The following is a 12,582-nucleotide window of genomic DNA, read 5'->3' as shown; positions in this document are numbered from 1 at the left end:
TTTTCCTCAGGAGTTACAGCCAACATCATAAACCCTGTCCTCTGTAGTGAAGTGTTCCCGCAGGCACAAAAATGCCACCTGTAAAGGTTTACATTGTGGCAGTAAAGGGAAAGCTCTAAGTTTTGTGTCTGGGTTGATGAAGCACAGAGTAAAAGCAGCAGGTACCAGAATGGCAAGAAGATGGCTGAACAACTCACAGAGATGTGGAGGCTTCGAGGCTGAGGTAAGCATAAGAGAACATAAATCCCCTGATATTTCACAGAAGTCCTCAAAGACAGGAGGATTGTTTTAGATCTTATCTGGATCTAAAGGGTGGAAGAGACTCCAGATGACATCTGGGAAGTATGCCAATCTGATCATGTCTTTCCTCTATAAATCTTTACTCCATCCTAATCACAGGGTGTGAAGTTCAAGCATATAAAGGTTATCAGTACAATCATAAGATTTTGACCCAAGGATGCCTTAATTCTGCCGTGGCTCTGTCATCTATGAGGTTCTTGAAGAAGAAGATAAAAAGGGATCAATGACATTTTGTTTATTTTTTAAAATGGCTATTTTGAAAGGTGGGGAGAGGCAGGGAGAAGGAGAGGGAGAATCCCAAGCAGGCTCTGCACCATCTGCACAGAGCCCGACCTAGATGCTCAACCTACTGAGCCACCCAGGCGCTCCACAGTGACATTCTATAATATGCCTCTATCTATCTATCTATCTATCTATCTATCTATCTATCTATCTATCTATTTAAATATATCACTCTGATAAAATTGAGTGACCAGATGACTAAGGCTGAAAGCTTAGTTAGGGCCTCTTCCTCTCCCTAAGCCCAACTCCTCACTCACCAGGGTCGAGACTCTAGGAGAGGAGTATGAGGCGCATATGGGAGGGGAAAGGGACTAGAACCCAGGCTAGTGACTTTGTTTTAACTAATTATATCTGCAAAGACCCATTTCCACATAAAGTCATGTTCTGAGGTACTGGGGGCTCAACACACTAGTTTTGGGGGGACATGATTCAACCCATAACAGGATCACTGAGGGTGAATTTGGTGAATACCCTTAATTTAAAAATGTAGAGCAAAGGCTCTGCAAATGCAATGCCATATTTTATTTAAGTAATTGAGTACAGCAATTTCTCAGAAATTCCTTTTGCTTTGTATTTTGATTCCTAAGACTTCATTCAGAAAGAGTCAAGCATTTGTGTAACCATTGACCATTAATTAGACTGCTTATCTCCCATATGGTCAATGCCTGGCAAGTACTGTTTTATTGTAAGTGATCTTGTATGAGTAATTCACTTATATGGGCCTATGCTTTCTTTAATTTTTTTTAATGTTTATTTTTGAGAGAGAGAAAGCAAGCAGGGGAGGGGGAGAGAGAAGGAGACACAGAATCTGAAGCAGGTTGCAGGCTCTGAGCTGTCAGCACAGAGCCTGATGTGGGGCTTGAACTTGTGAACTGCAAGATCATGACCTGAGCTGAAGTCGGACACTTAACTGACTGAGCCACCCAGGTGCCCCTGGGCCCATGCTTTCTTATCCATGAGAGGACTGGACTAGAGTGTTTATCTCAAAAATATCTGAAGTTTATTCTTTGACGTTTTTACAGCCCACTGGGGGATATAATAAAAATATTTGAAAACATGCTAAAAATGTTTGGCTACATGATAATGCAGAACAAGAGTATGGAGCTGGAGACAGGAGACATTTGAAAGAAATCACGATTTGGGGCCTGTATGCCTGTTACTCTCATGATTTAATCTTTCCTTCCTGGAACACTGCCACCCACATGGTTAGATATTCGATAAATATTTAGCAAAGGAATGAATGGAAGCAAGAGGTGACATAATACTGGGAACTGTTAAGTAGTGTGGATACTCCTTACAAGTAGATGTGGGGAAACATGATCCGTTTACTTCGGAAGTGTCAACATAGGACAGAGAATTGCTAATGTGTGTGTTCATGACTGCATGTGTTCACACTGTGATAAATGGTTTTATGCATGTGTGTGGATGGTAAGGAAAGCTTGAGAATTTCCCTTAGTAAGAAGAATCTTCACAAACAGTCCAAAGGTAATGTCATTTATGAAAGCCAAGTGCTCCTACATGTGCCCTGAAATTCCCGCTCCCTTTAGGCTGTAAGTAGGTTGGCCTTGAGGCCCACCTCTGAGTAACCAGCCAGGGGAGGTTATTATAGCCAGGGCTTTCTAGAAGTGAGTGGGAGGAGCATGTCACAGAGGTCCTTCCAGTATGCAGTGTGGCCAGGCTGACCCTCACGGCCCGAAGTGGCCTGAGGCTGAGCAGACCTTGGAACGAAAGACACTGAGACCTCACCCACGTTTTCTGACTGCTGGTAGGTTTACCTACCTTATCCCCGCTCTTGCGGTCCAAGAGACTGACAGGACGGGACGCTTTACTGCCTCCGGGCCAGCAGAGGGAGCCAGCCGCAGCGCGGAGCCGAGAGCGCGTCCCAGGGCGCCGGCCGCACTGCGCAGCCGCGGAACGCTCGGCCTATCCCCGCCCCGCGGCGAACCGAACCGGGAGGCAAGGCGATGAGCGCGGCTGGCGCGGGCGTGGGCGGTCGCCGCTGGGCGCGACTGTCCCGCCTCGTCTCCTTCAGCGCGACCCACCGGCTCCACAGGTGGGGTGTGCCCACAGTGCCCACGCAGGGGGGCGGGGCTCGGGCGCGGGAGCGCAGGTGTGCGAACCGAGGCGCGCCCCCTGCTTCCCTGGCGACCGCGTGACGGTGGCAGCTGGAGTCCAGCGGAGGAGGCCGTGGGCGCGGTGGCACGCGGCGCGGACCGCGGAGGCTTCCTCGCTGGCTCCGAGTCTTGGAGCAACTCCGGGGTTCCTTACATACCCCAGTAGAGCGCGAGGGGTTGCTGCGACAGTCGGAGCAGTGACACAGTGCTCAGGTGACACAGTGCCAGGCACGTGGTGAACATTCCGTAAAAGTGAGCTGCTCCGAGGTGCCAGGAGCGCTAGCCACGTAACCAGTACAGCTACGACAACGCAGGTTTACCCACTGTTTAGCACGGATGTCGTGAACCCAGGCGATCCCTTTGGTGAGGCAGCTCTGAGAACAGGGAGCGTGACAGGGATTTGAACCCAGAGCATTCACGACTGCTTGAACGCACCGAGGAGTTGATGTCGAGGCGCGTTTTGTCTCTCCTTAGCAAGTCCCGCTCTCAGCATAACGTTTCCCGGTCTGTGACACGAGGATGATCGTTTTTAACAAGGGTCATCCGTTCATTCACTGGGCAGGTATTTGGCCAGCTTCTCAGGTCTTGTGTCAGGTGACAGGTGTTGTGTTAGGCAGCAGCGATCAAGACTCACCCGTCCTCGCCTTCTGTCCCGAGCGCGCCATCTGGCCAATCTTGTGGAGGACATAGGGAGGGAATTTTGTGCAAAAGCTTTGTGAACTGTAGCATTCTAAATGTCAGTGGGTGAGCAGGAGGGAATGGGGGAAAATAACAAAGAGGGTCTCAAAAAGGAAGGGGTGGTATAATAGGGCGTTCACATAGGAGGCCTCGTTGAAGATGCATGGACGATTGGACAGGTGGAGTAAAAATTCATGAAGAAAATTGTTTTCTGGGGGCCCCTGGGTGGCTCAGTGGGTTAAGCATCAGCCTACCGCTCAGGTCTTGATCTCACCGTTGGGGTTCCAGTCCCCAGTCCGGCTCTGTGCGGACAGTTCAGAGCCTGGAGCCTGCTTCAGATTCTGTGTCTCCCCCTCTCTCTATCCCTTATCCCACTTGTGCGTGCACTCTCTCTCTCTCCCTCTCAAAAATAAATAAACTTGGAAAAAATTTAAGAATGAAAATTGTCTTCTGCCTGGAAGAACAACTGAGTATTGTAATTTTTAAGTTTCACCTAATCTGAATACCCCTCAATGGATTGGTGACGTTGTTTGTGGCAGTCGTTAAGTAAGGCGTTATAATGCAAGGGTGTTAAAGAGGAGCCGCAGTAGGTCACGTAATTATTTTTAAGGAGAAATGAGATTTTAAACCACTTGAGGACAGGCATCTTTTATCATTGTATGTCCTTGCTTCATTCAATCCATGCCTAGAATGTAATAGGTACCCAGTAAATGCTTGGGGAGTTGAAAAATAGAAGGGCCTTGAGCAGATCAGTTGGAATCTTGCTGTGGAATGAGGGTGTGGACTTTGTTTATGCTAATTTATATGGTACAGTAGCCTAATTAAGGGGCATACACTGGTTCCTGACAGCTGAATAATGAAATCAAAATGATTTATGACTCTCCATTTGGTGAGCTAAAGTAATAATAAGTTGTGAAGCTTTTCAAAAGCTAGAGCAAATAATGTAGGGAACAGAGAAGGTATCTGAACTTGTGACGTGTTGATTTTTTTTTTTTTTCAGCAAATGTCTGAGTAACGAAGAAAACTTGAAACTGTATGGGAAATGCAACAATCCAAATGGCCATGGGCACAATTATAAAGGTGAGGGAAAAGGTGATGAAATTTTAGCCCTTTCAATAAGGATGTAATTGGCAAATAGTCCTAACGAGTCAGAAACCTTATGGGCAAAGCATGAATATGCAGTTACATGGAAGTTCAGAATGAAAAAAATCTGTTGTCTTGGTTGGATGTGTCTTAAATTTTACCTTGTATCTGCTGTGTTAGAGATAATGAATGGTTTAAATAATATTTTTTATCCTTGGCCTTAGTGTACATAATGAGATTTTTTTGGCACCACGTTTCCTCCTAATTAGGTATTGTTGAGGCTAACGTTAAAATTACACTGTATTCTTTGAGTAAATAATGACAGACAAAAGGGAGATATTGGTTAGGAACCTGCTATATGGCAGGAAAGTAACTTGGGTCTAAAACTTTGCCAGCAATGTTCCAAGAAAACAGTTTATGCTCTAAACAAGTATGAGAGATGTGATTCTTTGAGATAAAGCCGGTATCTCAAAAAACAGCTACGTAAGCCATTGCATATCATGGCATGTAGTATGGTAGAGTAAAAAGATTAGAAAAGGTGTCAGAAGATCAGACTTTCTAGTTTAGTTACTGCCTCTTGATCTATGATATTTGTTATTCTTAGTTTGCTCTCTTATCACGTAATACCTAATGGCGTTTGCACAGAGCTGAAAAAAAAATATATGTTATTAAATTGTAAAACACTCCGAGCATCATTTTTCAAATGCTTCGTTAACTTATAGAGCATTACCGTAAACTGGATATGTTTATGTAAGTAAAGGCATCAGAGTTTTAGGCCCATTAGTGGTTTTGCTTGCTCAGAAAGGTACCGCCCAGCATTGGGCCACCTCGATGTGTAGCCGGACTTCTTTCTGTACATACTCTGCTTTTACAGGCAGTGATCAAGTGGCATCTCCATCCTACCTAGTGGACATTCTTACCCAGTGCATCAACCTCGTAAATAGAATTTACACCCTTTCTGGCTTTGGCCAAAGCTCCTGCTAAGCCTCTCTGTCTTGGTTGAGTCTTGCTTTCATTAATAAAGATGTTAACTAAAAGACCAGCCGTCTTAGGGAAAATATAAATAGTTTTGTAGGGCAGAGATCTAATACTTAATTTATGTTGCTAACTTGTGCTTGGGTGTTATCTGTTGAAATTCATGTGGTTTTTTGGTATTCTGTTTTCTTTCCCATAGTTGTGGTGACAGTTCATGGAGAGGTACGTGCTGAAAATATCTGTGTGCTTTGCGCAGATTGCTGGGCCTTCTCAGCCAACATGATGGATTCTGTGTTGAAAAATTCTGTTCAAATCAATATTGCTTCATTGTTGGCCTTTGTGTATGGTGAGCTGCTGTCATTCCAGACCTTTGCTCTCCCGAAGGGTTATCTTTAATCTGCTATATGTGGACGGATAGAAGATCAGTGGTACCATAAAATGGATACCTGGAGCACCTGGTGATTGTCTCAGAGATGAAGGCAGATGTGGGCGCGATTTCTGCACATTGTACAGCCTTTAATAACTTAGCAGAGGTTTAAATATGAAAAGCATATTATACTAATATTCACCTTTGTTTATTCTTCAGATTGATCCTGTTACAGGCATGGTTATGAATATGACCGACCTCAAAGAGTACATGGAGGTAATGTCATGTTGGGTCCTCTAAGTATATTTGATGGCCCCCGTTTTTACTTTCCCACCTAAGTATCTTCAGAGGTTCCATGACCTTGTGAGCAGAATTGGAGGAGTAGTTGGAGGAACTACTCTCATATTTTTCTAAAGGTGTTTGGGTGATTTAAAGGAAATAAGTCACAGTTGAATTGCAGTGATGGGAATACCTGTAACATGCTCATCTTGTATTCCCTGCTGCCATATCCTGATTTCCTCCAATTAACAGGGATCACATATCAGGAGTTCAATGAAGGACTTGCTGACTGTATCATTATAGAAGTCCTGCAGTGTCAGAAGCCTTAGAGATGATCTCAACCAACTTCTTCATTCCCTGGATTGAGAGAGGCCGAACTTGCTTTAGGTTGTGTGGTTAGTCTTTTACAAAGTTAGGAGTGGACTCCCTTCAACCCAGCTTTGGTTTTATTATTATACCATGTCACCTGTCTGTTCAGTTCCACTCTTAAACTCTGCTTCTTATTCTTGTTCTGGAATCCGATATCTGTCTTATAAAAATGCTACTAATGATCATCATTTCTTCCATATTACTTATCATTCATATATTCAGCAAGTTTGCCTACTCCGCATAAGTCTTTGAACTAAGCATCAAGAGTACAAAGACGAGTGAGACACAGCCTTTACCCAGAGAATGCTAACATGACTTTTTCTAGGAGACAAAGAATACTAGGTGCTCAGTAAGTTTCAGCTGGATAAAATGAATAAGAGATTCAGCAAATGAACAAAGAGCAGTGTGTTCTGAGTACATTAGGAAAGCTATAAAGACAGAGTTTTTGCATTTACTGGAGATTTAAAATATATACACAGAGTGTTGTACAATACAAGATAGCAGTATGGGAAATTTGAGGCGTCTCATGCATGCGGATGGCCAAATACTGGAATACAGGTTCTCTGTACTCTTCGCCACTTTTGTGTACCCGAGGGACACCACATAGTCCCCTTAGTAGAAGTAACTCATCATGGCATGTAATAAAGTTAGATGGGGCCTGTGGAAGAAACTTCAGTGGGAAAGTTGGGACCCGCACTGGAATTGAATAGGAAACAGTATTTATTTTCTTGATGTCCATGTGGAACTGCCCTTAATTTGATCTGTTTTAAAGGCTATTTGGCTTAAGGCTTAACTCTTTTTCATATGGTTCTGGTTTTGCTCAAAAAATGATTGCTGTTATTATTAATGTACCCTTCTTGGAACCATACCACTGGAAAATTAGATTGTTTCACAAATGCTTACATTTTGTACAATAGCCAAAAGTAAAAAGTTAGAAAGAATAAGGCAGTTGCTATTCTTGCCACCAACAAGGGAAAACGTTATGTTAATATATATAAGCATTAGGAAGCAACGGTCTTTATATATTTATATTTTTTCTCCTCTAAGAGTCCAAGATAATTCTTAAATTACTCCTCATAGCAGAAGTTTAGAACTACTTACATAATTTCACTCTCAGTCGGCTTTATAAAATGTTAACACTCACTGGATCCTTGTCCTGATGACCTTGTGGCATTGTGCTGAAGCTAAGACTATATGGAGAAGTATTTTTGGTAATTTTTAGACAGAATTCACGAAGTGTTAAACTGAATTCTGAATCACTATGGCTGGTTACAAGAAAGCTGCAGTGAATTCTCTTGTACGTTTTGATTTCTTACATCTTTGCATTTAGTAATGAGGAGAACCAGTCATTATGGAGATTTGGGCCTTGCTTCATTTTCCAACTTTAAGCTTTATTTTGTGAGACACAGATGGAGTCCTTACAAGCACTGAGTTAGTGACTAACTGATAAGGTAAGGCTTCTAGAGGCAAAGATAGAACACTTTGGAATTTGAGTCATAAATGGAACCAGTGATCTTTTTCCTTTGTTTTATCTACAGGAGGCAATTATGAAGCCCCTTGATCATAAGAATCTGGATCTAGATGTGCCATACTTTGCAGATACTGTAAGGTGAGTGTGACCATCTTGCCTTATGTAAATAGTAGGAAAGAGGAATTGCTGTTAACATTTTATCTGACTGGTAGGTGGTTCTGAGGTTTTATTTTAGCATTATTTTTTAAATCCAGAATTTCTATTCTCTGTAAATATCAAAAATGAAATTTTGTTCATTTGCCTTTGATCTTCTTTCCTTTTTTTCCTACAGCACGACAGAAAATGTAGCGGTATATATCTGGGAAAACCTCCAGAAATTTCTTCCTATGGGAGTTCTTTATAAAGTAAAAGTATATGAAACTGACAATAATGTTGTCGTCTATAAAGGAGAGTAGCTTTTAGGGGTTCATACTGTAGAAAGATTAATTTCTTTCCACATTTGAAAAAGGTCTTTATCCTCTTGGACTATTAAAAAGTCATCACAGAATTGCTAGAGCTTCACCTTGTGTTCTGGTGCCTAATTTATTGAAATCATTGTGTGTAAGACCTGTTGTGTATTCAAATATATTTTAAAACAAAATTGGTTAAAGACATTCTGAGTGTCATTTAGAGAATCCTTTATCTATAGATTAAAAATCACTTCATTTTCAGTAAAATGTTATGGTGTGGAATTTAAAAGCAAAATAAATCAATTTTTGTTTTTCCATTATCTCATTTTTTAGTATTCATTTTCTCCTTGGTATAAATATGAATGGCAAAAATGTTTATAAGACTTACAGTAGGTGAAACTTAAAAAAAATATATATAGGTGGCCACATAGTCCGAAAACAGACAACATACACTTCTTGATTACTTCTCAGGTGTGCTAAGGGCACAAGATTATTCAGTGAAAATAAGGCATACAATCACTTTAGGTGATGCATTGTAAGTGCATATACAAGGATTGATGGAAATACCGGTTTAGTGCACACTGTTCAAGGCAGTTTTGCACAGCTTGTTGAACTATAAATTGCTAGTGAGGAACATGACATTCATTGAACATTTATTGGAATATCAGTAAACTATTTATTATGTATAGTTGTCTATGTTTCCAGACCTTATGGCCACCTGAACAATTTTAATTCAGAAACCTGAAGAATAATCATATGTATTAAATCCTATTAAAATAATCAACATGAAAAGGATATCTTACACTGTAACTCATCTCTTACATATAGTTTTTCCTAATGGATCCCATTTTGTTCTTAACATTAAACTTACCTGCTTCAGTTGAACTATATTCTTGGCACCTGGTATCTTTTCTTCATGACTAAATCCGCAAGAAAGGATTTGCTTGCTTCGCACAAAGAAGTGTTCTCATTTGTATTCTAAACTTCTTAAATGTAGGGTTTTATTTCACTCTCCACATAGCAACCAGCACACAGTGGATTCTCAGAATGTTGCTACCTGGAAATAGTAGAAAAAAACTTGTGCAGTGACTACTAGAAAAATTTTCAGAGAGGTACCCTTTTGTTTTGGACAGTTAGTAACTAAAGGATATTTTGATAAATGTTGATAATAATGCCGTGCCCATTTTATGATATTTGAATGTGTTTTAGTTATCAAGCACAATTTTTGTTACTTATACTTGTATATTCTGTATTGATTATTTAAAAGACAGGATTTTAATTCCCACAAATGCCATGAAAAGTGGGTATTATTCCCATTTTACAGATGAGAAAGTTAAATTTCAGTGAGTTTAAACTGCTTGCCTAAGATCACTCAGCAAATAAACAGCAGACTGAATGTCTGACACTCAGGGTCTGTCTGACTCCTAAACACAGACTTTAAAAACAGGGTAATGGAATAATGTATGTATATTTCAAGTTTTTTTTTAATAAATCTAATTTTATAGATCTGATATCATATTAGAAAAACATTACTTTTCATAGTAGCGTAGACATGGCAGGGGTTTGTCGTTCATGAGTTGCTTCAAAAGAACCTTTTTTTTTCTACTTACTTTCCTTAGGAAAGTGAGAAGTCTGTCTGTCTGTCTATCACACTGAATGGGTGAGCGAATGAGGGCAGGACCAAAGATAGTATGTAGGTGGTTTTCTTCTGCCTCCCTAGAACCTGCTGTCAGAGACCTTATCAAGCTGTTTTGTAATTGTTGCTTTACCTTTTTGCATTTTTCACCGCCCTGAATTCCTTGTGGACAAAGTCTTTATTTGAAGCAGAGTATCTAGTAAATAGCACTCAGTAATTTTTGTTTGATTAAATAAATGAATGGCATATTGGTAGGAACTGTTGAAATTTTGTAGTACCTTGTATATAACGGCCCCTTGGTAAATGTTTCTAGAATTGAATAACGCGAGAGTTTTGAGGCTTGAATCCTGGTCCTTGTGCTGCCACTATCCAGCTGTGTCCCTCTTATCTCAGAGCCTCAGATTCTTTGCCCATAACATGAATGATTGGACCTGAGGCTTTCTGAAGTTGCTTCTGCCTGTTCTCAGATTTTATATCTCTGTGATTTTAAATACCAAAGGAGTACATAATAAATTAGAGAAAGAAGAAGATTATTCTGGGGTGGTGACATTTGGAAAAGCTTAGTAGGGAGGTCAGTCCTGAATGGTAGTGAAAGTGATGGGGTAGGAGGGTGGCCTTTGGAATCCAGAGAAAAGCAGGAACACGTACTAAAGGGGCACACATCCACTCGTGGTGGGAATGGACAAAGTGTATTTGGGATGAAGTGAATAGATTGATCTTAAATAGAATAGTAATGAAGTGTGAGTGTGTAATGGGTAGCTAGCTTGGAAGTACAGAATGGGGACAGTCTGCGGGCCTTGAATATCCATTTGGTTTCTGTCCTTTGAGCAATAGGGAGCTGTTGAAGTTTCTCTGTTTGCTTTTTAAGGAGAATCACCAGCTGGACACAGGGAAGCAAGGAAAACCAGTTGCAGAGCATTTGTGGGGATCCAGAGGGGAGGTGATGGTGGCCAGATGCTCGTGGAGCAGGAGGGATGGAGTGACAGGGAGGGAGGGTAGAGCTAAGGTAGTGCACTGCCTCCTGTGGCCTCAGGCATTGTGCTGAACCCTTTCTATTTACCTCACGTTATCTTTGTGACCACCCGGCAGGGGGAGTGGGCTAGTTATCTACTGTAACATAACAGATTACCCCACAGAAGGGCTCAAAACATGATTATCTCACAGTTTGAATGTGCCAGAAATCTGGAGGTGGCTCCCCTGGGACCTCTGGCCCAGGGTCACTCACAGGCTGCAGTCATCTCGGGGATGGATTAGGAAGGGTCGGCTTCTGGCTCACTCGCTCACGCTCACCGGGCTGTTGGTGTGAGGCCTCAGCTCCTTCCTCCCTTGCCTGCCATGGGGGCGCCTGCATAGAGCAGCTTGCTTCCTCAGCATGAGCAGGCCAGAGGGCAGGGAGGGGTGTGCCGCCAGTGAGCACTCTCACCAGCACAGTGGGGGTCCCAGTCTGGTAAGCAAGTCACATTTCTAGATTCTGTTACTTAACAGCAAGTCACTAAATCCACACCACACTGGAGGGAGAGGACTCCATGTACGTTCTAGTGTGGGAAGTATGACGAGGAGGAGAGCAGGAAAGGAGGCTGAGGAGCTAGGCAGGGGCTGTCTGTCATGCTCTTTTTGACGGCAGGAGAATAAAGCACATTTCCTTTTGCAGGAGTGAGTATCAGCAATGGTTGTTTCCAGTGGAACTCGTGGGTTTTGTGGGTAGATACATATAAATACCTTTATTTTTTTAATTAAAAAATATTTTTTTCATGTTCATTTATTTTGAGATAGAGATAGAGGGTGTGTGGTGGGAGGGGCAGAGAGAGGGAGACACAGAATCTGTGTGACCATCCTGCAGGGGTAGTGGGCTAGTGACTATCTAGTGGGGTAGTGGGCTATCTGCCTGAAGCAGGCTCCAGGCTCCCAGCTGTCAGCATAGAGCCCCACGTGGGGCTTGAACTCACAAACCGTGAGATCATGACCTGAGCTGAAGTTGGATGCTTAACCAACTGAGTCACCCAGGCGCCCCCATACAAAGCTCTTTGAAGCACTTTAAAATTAAAACCAACTCTAAAGTGAGATGTTGAGAAAAGTTACATTGACCATATCGCTATGAACAGAATGACCAGAACTCAGCTATCATTTGTGTTGCCTGAATGGATGCAGTCGCCACCAATGGGTTGTAAAAATGGCCAGAATATGATCAGTTGTGCATATGAGGCCACTAATAGACTAGATCTATGGTAAGTGTCCGTTTTGTTTTTTTAAACTCCAAACTTGTACATTCCTCTTGGAAATAGAATTATTTTAGAGATGGGAAACAGATTGTGCTCATTTTGCTTTTGTTATGTCTGGGATATTTCTAGCCTTCCTTGCACACAGAAAAATCATTGTTAGTTTCACACAATTTAACTTTATAGCAAGATTCTGTTGCAAGACACTTTTGGAGCATGTCCCAGACAAACGTAGTCTCCACATAGCTGCAGAGAGAACTGTATCTCCACAAAAGAAAAGTGAGGGAGTGTGGTTCGTGCACCGCAAGGGTTTTCGGAGCAGCAGTGAGGCTTTCATACAGCTTGTCAGTTGGTTGGCTTCCT

General features: G+C 42.1%; 2 protein-coding genes across 2 annotated transcripts in view; one reads left to right on the top strand and one right to left on the bottom strand.

Moving 5' to 3' along the window:
* Positions 1–2,478: 2,478 nt before the first annotated feature.
* PTS (6-pyruvoyltetrahydropterin synthase) lies at positions 2,479–8,687 on the top strand. The gene is made up of 6 exons (XM_027036520.2): positions 2,479–2,635; positions 4,375–4,454; positions 5,632–5,654; positions 6,019–6,075; positions 7,986–8,056; positions 8,250–8,687. Exons 1-6 carry the CDS (start codon positions 2,547–2,549, stop codon positions 8,371–8,373), a joined length of 444 nt encoding a protein of 147 aa, XP_026892321.1. The 5' UTR covers positions 2,479–2,546; the 3' UTR covers positions 8,374–8,687.
* PLET1 (placenta expressed transcript 1) overlaps positions 6,015–12,582 on the bottom strand; it is a 25,729-nt gene continuing 19,161 nt past the window's right edge. Inside the window, exons 4-5 of the transcript XR_008290696.1 lie at positions 9,239–9,424; positions 6,015–6,435 (exon numbers count right to left, since the gene is read on the bottom strand). The gene's annotated coding sequence lies outside the window, so the exon portion shown is untranslated. The remainder of the gene's footprint in view (positions 6,436–9,238; positions 9,425–12,582) is intronic.

The sequence above is a fragment of the Acinonyx jubatus genome, chromosome D1 (genome assembly GCF_027475565.1).
Source record: "Acinonyx jubatus isolate Ajub_Pintada_27869175 chromosome D1, VMU_Ajub_asm_v1.0, whole genome shotgun sequence".
Lineage (NCBI taxonomy): Eukaryota > Metazoa > Chordata > Mammalia > Carnivora > Felidae > Acinonyx > Acinonyx jubatus.
Note: the sequence above shows the minus strand (reverse complement) of the source record. Positions and strands in the feature narration are given on the sequence as shown.